This window comes from Anguilla anguilla, chromosome 3 (assembly GCF_013347855.1).
Source record: "Anguilla anguilla isolate fAngAng1 chromosome 3, fAngAng1.pri, whole genome shotgun sequence".
In the NCBI taxonomy this organism is placed as follows: Eukaryota; Metazoa; Chordata; class Actinopteri; order Anguilliformes; family Anguillidae; genus Anguilla; species Anguilla anguilla.
The window spans coordinates 17314664-17332789 of record NC_049203.1 but is presented as its reverse complement, the minus strand read 5'-3'; the positions used below and the strand labels follow the sequence as shown (position 1 = coordinate 17332789).

At 47.2% G+C, this 18126-nt stretch overlaps 1 protein-coding gene across 5 annotated transcripts in view; it reads right to left on the bottom strand.

Annotated features, from left to right (window-relative positions):
- myo16 (myosin XVI) overlaps nucleotides 1-18126 on the bottom strand; it is a 133617-nt gene that overhangs the window by 111256 nt on the left and 4235 nt on the right. For 2 of the 5 annotated variants that reach the window (XM_035410342.1, XM_035410346.1), the window contains exon 1: nucleotides 13576-13903. The exons of 1 other annotated variant lie outside the window; for it this stretch is intronic. In XM_035410342.1, the coding sequence (XP_035266233.1) occupies nucleotides 13576-13648 (73 nt within the window). In that variant the 5' untranslated portion in view covers nucleotides 13649-13903. Of the gene's footprint in view, nucleotides 1-4399; nucleotides 4823-13575; nucleotides 13904-14038; nucleotides 14113-18126 lie in introns of those variants that run through there. 2 more of the 5 variants (XM_035410345.1, XM_035410343.1) reach the window with 2 other exon arrangements.

Here is an 18126-nt window from a genome sequence, read left to right as displayed (position 1 = left end):
CAGAGTTTCGGGGGCCTGCAGGTTCGAATGGGACGGCGGCCAGCGCCAAAAAAAAAAACAAGCAGAGCATCTGTCACAGTTGGGCCTTATCTCTCTCAGCAAAAGGTCTGTGAGAGAACGCCCGCGGGGAGGAACGCTGGACACTCGCCCCCACTTTGCAGTAAATGGAGGGGATAGCCGAGGGGGAGGCACGGGGCACGCTCGGCAAAAGGCCTGACAGCGTGACCTGTGTTTCAAGGGCGAGACGGGGAAGAGGTGCTTTCCATTTGCCGTCATGCTCAGGACGCAAGTTTCACAGCGCTCCAGGTGTCGGGCCGAAGCTGCTGCGTACGGCAGAATGAACCATGCAGGAACCCGGGGAAGATTGATGATCGCAGGCGTTTTGACCCCCTTACGGCAATTTACACGCTCAACACACCTAAGACTTTTCAACCGAAACTTGTGCAGACATCATCAACCATTTTCCTGGCCCACTGAAAAAAGAGAAGAAAAAAAAACCCCTAAACAAAAGCATGACCAGCGAATCTCCGGCTTTTACTGTTTGTCATAATAACAGATGTGCGTCCCTCGGGCGATCGGCGATCGCTCGGTTTAACGGCCGTGTCGGTTCGCCTCGGGCCCGCCCCTTCACCGCCCCGCCATCCTGTCAGGATAAAGAAAGACGTCTCGGCTACATCTGGACACGCCCATCTATCGCTCTGCCAATACAAATCTGAAGACCGAGTCCTTTTCCCCGCCGGCTCCCTCTCTAAATCAATCTGACTCGTTAACGGCATCTTCAGGAAGGGCCGTCACCTGAACAGATGGCCGCTCCCCCTCCCGGCCCGACATCAGAGCTTCGGATCCACCTACCGCACGGAGGGACACTTCCAGGGGGAAGCACCGCCCCGCACCCCCCGACACTGTTTAAAGAGGGATCGCAGGCCACCGGAGAGGGACAGACAGGCGTATGCGGTCCATCTCCGCTCATGCCATGCTACGCGGTGCCACGCCTGTCACTCATAAGGGCACAGCCAGGGGCAGGACCACCTGGGGTCTCCGTGCGCGGACCAGATGGCGAGGCGGAGCGGCGTCAGGTGGTGATTGGGCGGCGGTGAGCCCCGTCAGCAGAACCGTGACGGACACCTGGAGCGATCCCCCCCGACCCGTCTTCCCCTCACCTGGGCCGACAGCCCGACGGGGGGGCGGGACACTGAGCGGACACGCTTTTATCTGCGGCAATGGCGCGAGCTGCCCTTTACTTCCTGTCGAACCCGTTTCACTCTCCCCTGTTCTACTTTCCTTGAACAGGCGAGCAGGTCCTCTCCTTGGTTGACTCAGCCCATGTATTCTGATACGCCTTGTGAGGGATTACAGTAATTAAAAAGAATAATTGGAATGAATTTAAATAGTGAAATATGCATATATTAGAACCTGCAAGGAAATGTAAACCACCCTCCGCTACTGTAAAAAAATTACATTTGGATGTACTCATAAAACGTGGAGGACACCTTTAAGATCAATGCATCTGCATGAGTTCACTGACAGTGTATTTAAAAGAGTCTCTGCTTGAAATGTGCATGACCTTTGCAATAAAATCCCCTCAAAACCACCAGAGTACAATTGGATCATGCAGCAGGTGCAGACTAGTTGGATGTCTTTATCTACGGAGGCATAGATCCATATAAAAATTCACTGCTCAGCTCATGAGAGCCCATAAAGCTAACACAATCTAAGCATTTCATTACCTATTGCGAGATCTGGCTTTACTATCTTGTTACGGCGTGATCCATGTTCAAAGGTAAAACAGCGGGGCTTTGACCGAGTCCCATTACAAAGCTTCCCCCATCCTTGACCAGCTCGGGTCCCTCTGCTTTAACTCCAGGCACAGACAATAAACCACTGACCCGCGGCTGCAGGAATCACGCAGGACAGAACGCCCCGCGGCGCGTTTGTAAACCTCTGTGGAATTCTCATTCTGGCACTGCTGAGGTGTGAGTTGCCCCACGGTGACCTCTTTCCAAATCTGTTTATGAAATCTGTATCAGAGACCGAGCGGCTGAGTCTCAAGTGTCACTCCTTGCAGCATCTAAGATCATTAATATAAAATTACTCGAGAAGTCAGAAGAGTAGTACAGTTAGACCTGTCGTACCGTGTGCTCTAAACCAATGCGTACGCCTTTGGGGTTCTAACCCTACTAAATATAGGAGTATCATGCTGGCAGAGACTTGGAGAGTATCAAATTCAACTGGCACAGTTTTTGTATTTTCATATTCAAGCATGCAGATGGTCTGTGTCTACTTTCCATATACATTATACACTGAGGAACAGAAAAGCAAAAATCCAAAGCAACTTGACTGGACCACGAGCTACAGCCCAAAAAAACATGTGTCTGCAGCAGCAAATTTGACACATATGGATGGTGTTTCATGAGCACGCATTCCAAAATGTACTGTCCTTCTCACTAACTAGTGGACTGGACCAGGTAATCCCACATAATACACGCCACCTCCAAATTCATTGAGCTCTCATGCACAGCATCCTTAATTTGACAGGTGAGTGAAAGAGAGAGAGGGAGAGCTAGAGAGAAAGTGAGAGAGAGAGAGAGAGAGAGAGAGAGAGAGAATCCTGTTTTTGCTTCAGTAGGTGAACCTATTGAGTTGCTGCCAGATATTGATTAACATTGGAATATTCTACTTGCGTCCAGATAATAAAAGCGAAAGGTGAGTGGACAGAGGTTAAATTAACTCTCACAGACAGCTGTGAGAGACAGGGTTGAGAGAGGGCTCTCTTCCAGTGCACTCTGTTGCAGGAAAGATCCTCAAGGGCTTTCTATGTGAGCGGACTGTGAAATCTGCTGGCTTCACTTGCACAAGTGCAGCGGCCACATGCTGCATAGAGAATGCTGAAATCCAAAAACTACTCAACGCAAGCAACTCGGCCATGTTCACTGACAGCTGTGTTGGGTTGAGCCGGGCTTGTGCTCATACAGTATGCACACGCACACGCACACGCACACACACACGCATATGTACTGTGCACTGTACTTCATTCTTTGAAGTCATATCCCGATTCTTTATCAGATGCTGGGCAAATCTGAGAGGTAGACTCCTCACACCTTCATCCCAGAAGCTGCCCCTACCCACTGACCACAAACTCCCATCGCTCTCTCACATCTCTCTCTCTCCTTCTTTCTTTCTCCTCCTCTCTCTCTCATCCTCCTCAATCTCTGACCAAGCCCCTGTCCTTGTGTATTCACCTTCATGCTCCTCTCCAAACCCAGATGCGATGTGACCATTTGGACAGACACTCTGTTTTATTCCTGAACCCCTGTGTGTGCCTGAAGGGAAAAGTGCGTTAGTTAATCGACTCCCTGCCTCACCGACAGCAGTATCGAATCTGGCTGGAGGACAGAGGCAAGCAGCCATTCTCTCTCTCTCTCTCTCTCTCTCTCTCTCCTTCTCTTTCTCTCTCTTCCTCTCTCTCTCTGTCCTTTTCTCCCTCTCTCTCTCGAAACCTTTAGCATTGCTGATGGCCCTGAAGTACCCAGACACAGAGAGCAGATGCAGATGCTTGTGACTTTGACGCATTTAGCCATCATGTTCATACACTGACATCTGCAGTAAAGCTGCCACACTGCCCCCATACTACACACACACGCATATATGTGCACACACGGACAGAAACACCCACACATGCAAATGTACATACGCATTCTCACAAATGTGAATGCACTGCACATGCATACACACACACCACATAAACACACACGCACACACACACACACACACATAGATACACACACACACACGTGCACACAAACACAGACACGTACACAGACACATACATGCACACAAACAGTCATAATGACACACACACACCCCCAGTATGCATACACACACACATTCACACAAATTTGAATGCACTGCATATGCCTAAACACACACACACTCACATGCACAGACGTCCATACAGATACACACATGCACACACGCGTGCATATACACACACATGCACATGGATGCACATAAAGATATAAATGCACACACACAGATATACACACACACACAAACGTGCAGGCACTCATAGCGTACGCACACATGCCACGATAACCTGAGTCTCTCAGAAGCGCAAGGTAAGATATGCACCGACAGGTAGGGACACTCGATCTGCAATAGCGGCATCGTCCCCCTTTTTCACCCCGTGTTAAAGCACCACACATCACCAGCCAAATGCTCCAGAACACACCCACCCCCCCAAAAAACGACAGACCTGACTTTCAGAATGAAAGGGTAAAGAGATGCACACTGACACAGTGTGGACACAGCATAAAGCCCAAAAGAGACATTACGGTCAGACTTAAAATAAATAAACAAATACATAAGGAAGAGAAAGACAGCTCTGCAGGCTGCTACTTACAGCATTTGATAAAATGGTAGTGTGACATCTTTTCGGCTCACGCGACAGCTACAGGTTCCAGCATTCTCTCACAGCACAGGAGTAGCCGGGTGTGTGTGTGTGCGTATGGGGGTGGGGGGGGGTGAGAGGGTCGGTGGTGGTGGAATACGTCATTCAGCGCTTGTATGCCAGCGGTACTTGGTTTACCTCCGCATGCATTATTTAAAGAAGATCGGATTCGCGTAGCGGCGACGGCGGAGCGGCCAGCATCCCCGACCAGCCGCGGCTCGACCAGTCCTCGCCGATCGCGACGCAGGCGTGTGAGGACCGGAGAGCCCTGCCCGCGTCTCCGACCACGACTGCTACACGTGCTATTGTAGTGCCGGTGATTGGCAGCCCCCTGGTCACGCCTCCTCTCTCTCCCTCCCTCTCTCTCTCTCTCTCTCTCTGCCTCTCTCCCTCCCTCCCTCCCTCGCTCGCTCGCCTGCCAGGCTCGGTGCCGCTGCTCCGCAGAGCGGCAGCAGAGAGAGAGCAGCTGCAGCGAGAGAGAGAGAGAGAGAGAGAGAGAGAGAGAGAGGTGCGCTGCTGCACTGCGGCTGACAGCTTAACTGCTTTCCAACAGCCTCTAACAGGCCGCAAATTAGCAGGCTGATGAGCGGGGGGGCCTGGGCTCAGCGGCGGAGCGCGGTGCCGCGGCGCGGTCCATCTTCCCGTGTGTCACGGGCCGGGCGCGCGAACACGCTCTGATTTACACGCATCACGGAGGACGGCAGGAGGATTTAGTATTTAGCGTGTACGTGTGTGTGTGTGTGTGTGTGTGTGTGTGTATGTATGACTGTTTGCCGGGAGAGAGAAAGGGAGGGAGTGGAAGAGAGAGAGAGTGAAGAGAGAGTGTGTGTGCGTCCGTGTGCGGTTTATGTATGCATGTACGTGTCTTCCGCTCGTGACAGGCAGACTGACAAATTTTGTTTTGAAGTGCCTTGGAAATCTGACAAATACTTTGGCTGGTGAGTGCATATTAGATGTTTGGTGGTACATTATTTTTTTTAATTTCTATTCCTTTCCTTTTTTTAATTTTTTTTTTTTACAATGCCTTGACTCAAGACCGAGAGAGAGAGAGAGCAGGAAATCCTAATATCTGTATTCAGGTCATACATTTAACTCTTTCCAGCAACCACAAACAAAATTTAAGCAGGAGAGGATTCCACAATCTAGAAGCAAATCCTACATTATGGGGAATTATTTCCAAAGATGAGCATAAGCAAGTATTGCACTATAGTATTTAGTATCTGTAGCATACCTTGCAATAAACACACCCAATATCTAACAAAAAAGGTAATCGATAGTGAAGCATGAATTCTGGAGCATTTTCACGGACACAATCAGGAAGACGAAATAACCTCCTGCAAATGTACAATATGTGTGTTTCAGCAAGCCGGACGCAAATACCAACCCTATCTTAATCTTGTCAGGCTGAGCAGCTGTGTCTCCAGGTTAGCTAAGGGCAAGGGGAGTGGGGGTTGGTGCTGGGGGCTGTACCATCTCAGCATTTCCTCTCAGAGAAAAAGGCTAAAGGAGGGCATCCTCCAACAGGCACAGCTTCGTCCCATCCCAGAGAGAGAGGCACAGACGAGGAACCTTACATTTTACACTTAAGCATTTAGCACTAGCATATGTGCATATGCTTTACACATGTGGAAGCGTATTGGTTCAGGACACAAGCAGTGCTAACGCGAAGCCATCAGGACCAGAACTGAAAGAAGCAGTAAATCTCTAACAGTACAATGGGTTTGGGGATGTCATTTTAGATTTAGCTCAGGTACGGTTAGGAAGCCTTTTTCACAAGCGTGCGGATGGCAACAGGACTCCTAGAGAGACCAGCAGAAGAGTAAGACCGTCTGCCTCCATCGCAGCCTGTAGCTATGCGTGGCTCGGTTCCTCTTTTTCTACTCTAACACTTGCTGGGGTGAGGTAGAAATCCATCTGCAGCCTGGAAAAGCAACCCCACAGATTGCGCCGAATCCGTAAAAGTCACGCGAACCACGGAAATCGCCCCTGCCTGGAATTTCTCACGCGGAAGCGCAACGGGACAGACGCGGCCAGCGAAATAAAGACCCGTCGCGGGGAAAAATTGGGGTTTGTGGAGACCGCGTCCGTCACAGCGGTGAGCGAGGAGGGATGCCATGGGGGCACTCACGGACGCGATGATGACAGAGAGAGAGAGAGAAGAGCCACTTTGCACTCCGCTGCCTTACCTATAGAAAAGGCGAAGGATCGTTCAGGCATGCTCTCGGACAACTCCATTCTGCCCTTACTGGAAGCCACGCCAAGGGGCCATGCTGTATTTCACATGAGCATTAGCTTTTGCGCTTAGCTTTCCTAGCCCTATCCATGCTAATTCCTTAAGATCGGCTCATGGTGTAGTAGGCGTACACGCGTGCGGGAAGGCGCGCGTCCGCACGACAGTTCGTCAGCGCTGGGTTCCCGGGGGCCGAGCGACCTCATCAGTTGCGAGGGAAAAGGTCGCGTTGTGATCGCAATTGATGTTGGCATGTCATTTCACACCGCGGCTCGCCTTCCTCGTGGCCGCGGCATTGGTGTCTACACCGTAATGCAGTTCGCTCTCCCGTCCGCAGGTTTTCGACACCACTGAGGTTCGTTCAGCGACAGGCAGCGTCTCATGAAACGAAGTGACCCGAGGAATCCATTCGGATGACGGGCAGGAGTGCGAGAGACACCGACCGAGCTGGATTCAAACAAGTTATCCTAATTGCGCCACTGCAGCAAAAAAAGTGGATGTGTGTGTGTGTGTGTGTGTGGGTGTGTGTGAGAGAGTGAGTGAGAGAGAGAGACTGAGGATTTATGTGTCTGCAGAAAAGTCTTATGTCTGTGCACGCTACCTCTGAGAACAGAAATGTTTTAGCTGAAACACTTGGCAGTGTGAAATCCCATGCTGGTTTCAAATGGCTGGTTATAGTTCATGCACAGAATGAGAAAAATTCTGATGATCAGACAGACTGATCTAAAAAGCAGGAATCTTGAACCATGATAGCCTTAGGGGGTCTTTTAAGGAGAACTGGTGGTCCAGCATGTACCACCTGACAGCTGCGGTTTCCAGCAAAACTGACCAATCAGAGTTGCACACTGGGAGCATTATAAGCCTTGAAATGCCATCGTGCGATCAGGGAAACTGCTGTTTGATAAACAGCAATCTGGAAGGACCATGGAACAGGACCAATGCAAATGGGCCAGTGGCCTTTCCCATTCACGGGGTAAAACATCAATATATGACAGGTTATAAGGTCATAAAAAATACTAATTTAAACTGATGAATGCACCAGTTAACAATGGCCTGTGGACAAATATACAAATAATACACACGTACACGCACACGCGCACACACACGCACACGCACACACACACACACACACAAAAGCACACACGCCGGCAGTGGTTTTAGAACATGTCTGAAATTTAAACCCCTCAGTCTGCCTAACAAAGCTATTTGTAACCCAGGGTGTCAGAAGAAATATTGGAGAACTATGCGTGAGTGCCTGCGCATCATTTCTTGAAAATACTTTTCTAATAATTAGACCAATCTTCCTCACATTCATTACTGAAATCCACTCATGCTAAATGAAACTGGCTCCTCAAATGGAGTGGCTTATATAAGGGACACTGCTGAGCACTGCACATGTGGAAGCCATTCAGAGACAGTAATGTGCAGGCTGTGCTTTGCCAGTGCTGGCACTCCTTACATAAACAGACCAACAGGCTGTGTGCCCTGATCAAAAGGTTGCTGGGCAAGGCCCTACTCAGAGGTTCCCATTTCAGAAACTCCCTTTTTGATTGGTTTAATGCCTCCCCATGAACCAATGACAATAAGCAGGGGTTCTGCTGTCGGGGATGCTGAGGTAAGAACCCCCAATCATACAGAACCCCATACCCGGTACAGTTTCCAGCTGTTTTTTGTTCAGCTGATTGAAGTCCCCTCATTCACTTATTCTATTGAAGAAAATCATTTATGAAATGCATATGATAATGGTACATTTTATCCATCAGTGGATACAGTCCTTGTCCAGAATTGTAGAAAGTACATATATATATATATATATATATATATACACACACAGTATTGATATGATATATGATTCAAACCAGGCACACATACATCTGGAAATGCTCTGAAAAATCACACTCATACGAAACACACATGTATGCATGCAAATGCTTCATATGAGCATTTAATGTGTTTGTGTGCGAAGCAGGATTTGACATCCAGATGCACTGAAATGCCTTGCGGACAAAGGCAAATCTGCACGCATGCAGTCATGTCCTGTAGACGTTTCGAAGGGTGGGGGTTGAGAGGAATGAGTCAATCGCAGGGTATTCAGTGGGAGTTTTAAAATATTAGACATCCTAAAGGCATCTAAGCTCATCCAGAAGTCACACACATACAAAATAAACACACACACACATGTACAGCATTGCATATATATTTAAGAGCTATTCATGTGTGCATATGGATGCACTTCATATGTGAGTGTGATGCTCCGTATACATGCCTGAATAGTGTACAGAACACATGAGCGAGCATGTCATACTAGTACATGCCAGCATTTCATTGTATTGTGTGTGAGGTACAGTATGAATTAGGTCCCTAGTGGCGTCTCATAGAAATATGTGTGCTTTCAAACAGAGAGGATCCTCGGCTGTGCTGATGAATCTTTACAGAATGTTTTGCTTTCGCTTTTGGCTCTAACCCCATTAGCTCAGCAAAGCTGAAAGACGCCCACACCAAACTAATTCAACATACTGGCGTTAATATAAACATAAACGCTACTCTGCCTACATTCACAAATGAACAACAAACTGTCTTGATACTGAACAGAAATTCCCCTCCTTCTGGAGACTTTATGATGGACCTTTAAAGACCATTCTATGCCACAGCCACTCTAGTGGCCAGCGGTGGTTGCTTTTATTTTTTCCAGTACAACATAAAATTCTAACCATGTATCCCAAAGCATTCTTCAGAGCCTTCAGCTTGCTTTCCACTTCATTTTCTGGACTACAGGCTATGAAGATGGATCACGACCCAAATTGCAGGGAAAGGTACACCCATTTGACAGTCATAAATCAGGACTTCCCTCCATTCTGCCGGCCCGTGCAGGAACAGCGGTGCCATCGTTTTGATGAGCGGCGAATGCACTTGTCATCAGGGGGGACTGCCGGCTCGAATCCGGAGAAACGGCAGTTGCGTCTTTCGACAGGCGCTCACGCAAATTGCTCCTAGGGGAATCCCTTTCGCACAATGCGATCCCAGAATGCAGACCGGTTTGTTGGTATGGCACTATGCATGAACAGCATTTGCATGCCCACTGCAAACATAGAGAAGGTGGCAGCTGATGGAGGGATTGGGCTCAGGTGTTATGGAAAAGTGGCGGATTTATACTGCGGGATTTAAATGTCAGAAGGATGCGTTTATCTGCCAGAGATTCAATCTGTGATTCTTGTGTGAAGCCCAGGTAATTATTAAAATACAACGTTAAACAACCCAGGCTGAGGGGTAGGAAAGGTAAAAAAAACACATCTGTAAACAAAGTCCTATGCTTCACAGCAGAACAGAAGAATAATGGCTCTACTAGCCTTTGTTCCATATTTCCAAGTAGCTCCCCTGCAAAGCTGTACTGTAACTCCTCAAACAAAACCTAAGGCACGGGGTGGAACAAGCCACGTTCAAGCAGTTTAACTCCACATCCACACTAAATGGGTATTACATAATAATAAAAATATTTTTAGGATGTTTTAACACATTCAAATTGTATATTGTGTGACCAGATTGATTTAAAATGTCACCATAAAAAATGGAATGAATGTAAAAGAAAAAACCCACTCCAGCCCAAGTACAGGCCGGGTTAGCGATTGAAGCACTTGTGTACAGTGTTCAGACTGCCAAACATTAAATGAGGGTGTTAGCTGTTAAAACAGATAGTTTTAAAACACCAATACTCAATCCTCACTTCTCCAGTTTTAAATACATACAGATTGCGTTGTTCTGAAGTCCCTATACATAAGAAAGGGATGTACAACTCGTAAAGCCATTTGAATCAGTGAAAACTATTTTATTCTATCCAATAATGCAATGCCCTTGGATGCTTCTCCCATTCTTCATATTCTTCTAACTTGTATTCTGTAGAAGTAGCATATTTCAGACAATTTAGTGTGTGTGCATGTGTGTGTGGTTCAGCTTCAGTTGTCTGAAAAATGACTGCCATGAAATTATTTTTTTTTTCAAGTATAACCTATTTATCATATGTTGCTGCAGTGAAACACAAACCACACATCCAGACCATGATCCACTAGAGTGAACTGCCACTAGTTGTGTAGGGGGGTGCGTGAACTGTACCACACCACACATGTTAAGCATTGTGAACATGCGCTGATGGCTAAGAAGGTGACAAGAGGGCTGCAGGCGCACGAGCCCACGCACACACACACACACACACACACATCCTCTACGCACAGTGCCGTTCCCCTACCAACATCAGTGCTTACACACACATTTGCATGCCTCAACTGAGATGCCTCTGCTTTAACTGCACCACATCTCCCAATAATACCGTAAAGCTGCCCCAATCACCATATAAACCATTAATGTGGATTGTAAACACCAGTCCCAATTTTCATGGCACAGGTACCCAGTGTAACACTGAATAATGAAAAGCGACACAGGACCATGCTACTGTGACACTAATAGTTAGTTGGGGTAATGATCTGAAGCTGTCAATTTAATATGCACACACACACATGCTCGTTCTCTTTTTCTGTCTTTCTCTTTGTCCAGAGACTTAATTTTGGAGTCCCTCAAGAGCAAGGCTCTCAGTATTAATAAAGCATGAAATTATATGGTCTGTCCTCATTTCTCCCTCTCATTCTTTCGTCCTCAAACGAAGAGTGGACATTCCTGAGAACCAATTAAAATATACTTTACATTAAAAACCCAGAATGCCAAAAAGGATGTAACCATTAACTATTTCAGCAGTGCTGACTTTTACCACAGAGAAGCAGTCTATGAAACCAGACTGCAAAGGCGTCTTGAAAATGAAAGCCAATCTGCCATGCAGTGCTTCAGATCTAAACAAGTGCAGAGGTCAAGGGATATGCTAGTCATTTGGAAGGTAACTTGAGAGTGTCGCTTGAAGAAAACCGAACTGAGTTTTTCTATAGCGCTGTACCCTGCAATTAACGCGGACGTCTGTCTTGCCGTGACTCAATTCGGTAACGCGGCATAGGATTTCGCCCTGGAGAGCACTGTAAGCCCGAATCTATTCTGTGCAGGCACCTCGCGAGATAAACAAGGGAGATAATCGTTCCATTTGTCAATGGCCTCTGCCTCTCTCTGCTTCTCGGTCTCCCTCTTGAATACTTCTAAAGTGACATCACTCTAGATGCCAGTACCACCTTGTGGGGCGGGGGGGAGTGCTTGGTGCCGCTGCACGAGAGATTCATGATCGATTTAGCTCATTAACCACACTTGCTGAGGAGAACGAAAAAAAGAAAAAAAAAAACACTTAGCGCTCAGAAACTAGCTCATTCCTGTTGCTGCCATGACCACTGTCTCCCCGAGCGACCGCTACTCACTTGTGCATCAGCCTAAATATCAAAAACACCAGGGATATCTGGCCTGAGGGCCAGCCAGCGGACAGATGACCACTGTGGTCCTGCTCTATCAAACCATCATTGCAGCCTTACCCAGGCCGAAAGATGATACTGCTTCATTAACTTGAATGTTTGACAGCGACTCATACGACGATACGATAAAGCGATTGTGTTCCTCAACTTGTCTAGTCCAAGCTCAGCTATCCAAATAGAGCACAGCCCAAAAACTATGGAAACAGCAACACTTTTTTTTTAAGGAAGAGGTTTCCTTTGAGACCAGAGGCCTGTCTGACCTCAGTCACCCAACGCTAGATATGATTCCATCGAGTTTCAAATATCCCCCCCAGTGGCTCTGAGCAGTGTGCCGGACCCGACCCTCCTCCTCCTCTCCCCCCACCCCTGCTGAATTTTACTCTAAACAAACTCAACTGGTCGCTAGGCAACCTCCTGTTCTACGACAGAAGGCTTGTCAACTGCTACTGTCAGATGAGGGAGAGAGAGAGAGAGTTATACAGAGAGTGAGAGTGTGAGAGAGAGACTGAGAGAGACAGAAAGAGAGAGTGAGAGACATCGCAGAGCATGCTTAAATTCTCACTTCACCTGTGAGAGGTAGATGTCTTTCTTCTGCAAGAGAAAACCAACCTTTGATTGTTTCATTTGCACAAGACAGGCAAGTTATCCATATTATCATGTATGCTTTAACTACAAAACTACAGTAACTTTTTAGGACAAAAACACACAAAAAACTATCCTTCAGTGTTGACCAAGTAGTGGTTTGCCAATCCCATTTGGAAAGGATACTCTAGTGTAGTTTCTGCACAATGATCCTAATTTTACAATTCAGCAAATGAATATGCACAAAGCATCACTAGGTGTGATACTATGATAATGTTCAATTCGAGCATGCCACACACATGCACGTGCAGACACACACGCACACATGCATGCACACACATTCACACACACACAAGCTCTGCCCGGGACAGGGAAGCTGCACGTGACCCTTGACAGGGTGAACTTCCATGTCATGACCTTTCCAACTGGACCGGGAGAACAAACTCCGCTAACAGTTTCTCGTTAACCTCACCCTGACCTTTAACCCGTCCGCTGGGATTTTGGTACATTGACAAATATAAAGAAATTGCCTGGCTGACCAAAAAGTGCATTTGGCTAAATAGATATTAACTATGCAACAACTGTGCCTGCTTCTGTAGATCCTGTTTTTTCAAATGCTCTGGAAATAACATCCATTTTACCTGCATCATAATTCAGTCTCTGGCTCTGCAACAAATGACATTTCCTGACCTCCCGATTTGCATGCATATTAGGGTTAATACACGAGCGGCTTCAGCCCTCCCCCAAAGACTAGGCGTGGAAGATTAGTCAAATCTAGCATTCATCAAGACCCATTCCCCAAGACCGTGGCGCCGTGAAATCACAATGCAAAGGAGGCACCGCGTGCTCGTTTGTAGAAAAACCCTGCAAAATGTTTACACGTTTAAACAATGAAGAAGAAAGGAAAAAGAAGACAAATCAACCTGACGTCCATCCTATGCGCTCGCAGGAGTACACATGTCCGGAGCCTGATTTGGCTGACATACGCTGACACATCCTTCACCTCTCCCGGTATATTTAGATCAGGAAACCGCGCGGCGCATCTCTGCTGATTTGACGCCGCTTTTGCCGGCAAGCGAGACGCGCGGAGCGCCTGCCTCGTCTTCCTCTGCGAAGGGGCGATGAAGAACGGCCGCGCAACGCCTCTCCGCGCCGCAGAGAAACCTGCGATCCTGTCAAACTCCGCACCCGTGCATTGCAAAGGAAATTAAATAAATAAGAACGTAAAACATGCCCTGACGGTAAACCTATCCTGTAAAGGGTGAGGGAAAGGAGGAGGAGAAGGGGGAGGAGGAGGAGGAGGAGGAGGAGGAAAAGGAAGGGGGGGGGGTGAGGGAGGGAGGTGGGTGGGTAGTTCCTAAAACAGAAGCGTGCGCGACCGTGTACCTCTCTCTGCCGCCAAAATCAATTTCACACTCCCTCACCTCCCGGTCTCCATGATGTAATGCGTTCGCTCGTTTTTTCTGTCGCCAAGGCAACCAGGAAGCGCGGCAAGGACATGTCACCTCAGACCCCTCCCACCCCTCCCTCTGCCCTTGCCTTCCCTGTGCCATCCCAAATGCCCGTGCACACAGAAAGACGTTTCACCTTCAGGTGCTGCCAAACTGTTTTAGCGGGGGGGAGCAGGGAATTCACTATTAATGCAGACCCCTGCAGACCCCTGATAACTGCAACTAAAAATAGCACACTCTCCACCTCCCCTCCCCCCTATAACCAGCACTACTTCTTTACAAAGAGTACCTCTCTTCTGTCAATATACCAATTAATTCTCCACACTACCAGACCACCCCTCTACCCACACTTTGATGCAGTCTATGATAATGTCCTAATTGTCCTTGAGAGATGTATTTAAACACAAGCTTGCCCTGTATTCCCCTCAGCTGACACACTGTACTGGACTGGGTTAGTGAACCACTGTACTGGACTGTGAAGTAGGGCAAGTTTGGATCAGTAGACCACTGTACTGGACTGTGAAGGAGAGCATGTTTGGGTCAGTAGACCACTGTACTGGACTGTGAAGGAGAGCAGGTTTTGGGTCAGTAGACCACTGTACTGGACTGTGAAGGAGAGCAGGTTTGGGTCAGTAGACCACTGTACTGGACTGTAAAGGAGAGCAGGTTTGGGTCAGTAGACCACTGTACTGGACTGTGAAGGAGAGCAGGTTTGGGTCAGTAGACTACTGTACTGGACTGTGAAGGAGAGCAGGTGTGGGTCAGTAGACCACTGTACTGGACTGTGAAGGAGAGCAGGTGTGGGTCAGTAGACCACTGTACTAGACTGTGAAGGAGAGCAGGTTTGGTTCAGTAGACCACTATGTAGGACTGTGAAGGAGAGCAGGTTTGGGTCAGTAGACCACTGTACTGGACAGTGAAGGAGGTCAAAGCTGCCATGAGAAGTAATCATGTGTTCTCACCAGGCACTCTACAGTCTGCACTGACTGGGTCAAGGTCATGTTTGTGTTTTCACTTAATTTCCTCAGAAACACCTCCCCTGCCCCTTCCACCAGCACTTTCCCAAGCATGTCAGCTGACTTAGAAAGTTACACTATTATATTTTTAGTACTTGCCGGTGCAGAATTTTTAAAAAAGAACACAAAAAGCAAAGAGAACCAACTGGTTACAATTCACAAAATACACTTCTGAGGGGAGTGCTATCTTAACTGCTTTTGATCTTTTCTATAAAACTCAATACAATGTTCAGTAATTAGCTACATTAGCACATAACATTAAACTGTACTTCTGATGCAGTTTTGTGCACTTGTAACTCTCCTGAATGTGGCTTGCAATTGGGAAAAGACATGCTGGTTTGTAATATATTAGAGCAGTTCACTCAGGTGAGCTTCAGGTCTCATCGGCAGGTATGGTTGACATAGCAATAACCCTAAAGCATTCACAAATGGCCAATTCCAGACAGGAGGAGAAAAAAAAGAAACTTTTCTGTTTTGATTATATATGGGAGATGTGTTAATAAAACATTCTGGTTTTCCATTCAAAGTGAAAAAAGGAAAGGAAACACATACTTATTTCTACCCTGCCCACTTGCTTGAACCACACAGCACAATTAGCGTAGGGTTCACAGAGGCTGATATTTTACATTGATTCAGCTAACAATATGTCCAGTTATATTAGCACTGCTTAATTTTACATCATGGATAATCATACTTAATTACACTTGGTATGTATGTGCTGTCATTCAAATTAATATATGTTTAATATGCTGTCTTTCTGTGTGCCTTGTGCCTTGTAATCTTGTGCCTGATGCCTTTAACATTGTAATTTCCTGCTTACCCATCCCAATAATTTTTACATCATCATCATCATGCCTATCAGTTCATTAATTGTTCTTACAATGACAACCATTTGACCAATTTCTCCTCAGTAATGCACATTTTACAAAGCAGAGATCGTGCCACATTTAGACCAATGTCAAAGAGGCCTCCTGGTTGCTATGGTATAGACATGAGATCAAAGGGAATTTGCTTGCATTTTTTGCCCATCAAAAGTGATAAATGGGACTAGGGAGGATAAACAGCTCTGTAGCGTTTAGCTTCATGTCAGTGCTAGCTTCCACTAGTATTTGACTGACTATTTTGATGTATTATTCAACACGCTAGTGTTTTAGATGTTGTGCAAGCCTAATCAGAGCGGTGCTGATATGTAGCACAGAAGGCGTGAACAAACTTTTTCAGGCATGATCACGTGACCACGTCTGCTCAGTAGTAGCGTTGGACCTGCCAGTCACAGCGAGAAACATATTCCCCTTCTAGACGCCCAGCAAGAAAGCAATTTTTTTTTTACTCTCGTTCATGCTTCATCTCACAATACAAAGAGCTAAAAATTCACACTGCTCCCTGGATGATTATTCTAGCGAAGACAGGCGTCACATCTAGAGCGAAATGTAGATCACAGCTTCAATGCTGCTACCCAGAGACAAAAAGTGTAACTTCCACAATCCTAGCACACAGAATCAGGCCAGTCCTGATTATTTCAGACAGCGTGCATGAAACCTGCTACACAAACATTTTCTGAAAATAAAAACTGCATCGCAGTACTCATATGGTATTCCTGAGTTGGGTCAGATTTGCGAGTTTCCGTGGGGACCAGCATGAACTGAGCGCATATATAACCATTAGAAAAAATAAAAAATAAACGAATAACTCAATAAATAAAAAAGATTAATTCCAGTTGTTAACAGAGCATCCATGCAGCGAAAGCCTTTGGCTGCTTCACACTGTGGAACAGACCCATAAAACTGTCTGAAAGGCTCTTTTGGTAAGCTCATGTCATATTAGAGCACCTGACCTGGAAGAATCGCCTCCATTTGTCATGGCGATGGCTCTGCCACACAAGACACCATTGATCTCTGGGCCCTTGTGTGAGCAGCCTTTGATTCTCAATTGTGTGAGAGAGAACGGGAATGTGCGTGTGCGTTTGAGTGCGAGTGTGTGTATGCGTGCGTGTGTGCGCATCTGTAGACACAGGTAGATGTTCAGCAGCTGTGGTGTGTGACAGCTCGCCAGCATGTGAGAACAGTGTGTGCGGAATGGTTCCACCCCCTGAAGGACAGCACCATCAGTAAACATGTCTGCCGAGGGCAGATTCCACATCAGCGTGATGGGACGCATTAATCACACTGCCTGCTGGGATTTGGGGGATTTTTGGGGTCCGCGACAGAGAGTCACTTATAAAGCGCTCGCAATATTTCCCATAATCCCCCATTTGGAGACCAAAAGAAGTGTTAAAGTCCAGTGGCTCACGTTCCGGCTTATTCCCCCAGGTACAAGGCCAGGTGAAGTAAAGCCGTTTCACCCATGAGTGCCTTCGCTCTGAAAAAGGCTGTCCGCTCGTGTGGTGCAGATATATCACATGGCTATGGGCCATTTCTTCTGCTCCCCCAGGTGTGAAAGAGGTTTAAAAAGGTTGAGAAAAGGAGCTTGGCTTCTAAAAATGGAGCAGTCATGGTCGTGAACCCCAACATGGCTCCTCCTACCTTTTTTTGACACAAACCCAGTGGGCCCAATGAAATTCAGTCATGAAGACCCACCCCCCCACCTCAGCTGGGATGCATATATGCGGTTTCTTCATGTTAGCCCTCCCCAATACTGCTAATGATTGGGTCCTTGTGATGGGGGATATGCTCCAGACTTTCGGTGTGGCCCCCGGAGCAGCGGTCAGGTGGTCACCCCCCCCCACCCCCAGCGGCCCTGTCAGACCTGTCAATTCTAACAGCGCATAGGGATTTAGAAGCAAAGCTGACAGACCACACCCTATAGCCTGAGATATGCCCATAACATAGGCTGGTGTTCGATCCACTAGCCCCACCCTGGCCCTCAGCTCCTGAAGGACTGACAATAAGCAGGGGCAGGCTGATCATATCCCTGCCAGTGTCACGCCAAGAGTAACTTCATCTTACTTTTACCCCATCAGCGTGACCTACTTCAAATTCAAAACCCACACAGAAAAAAACTGAAGTTC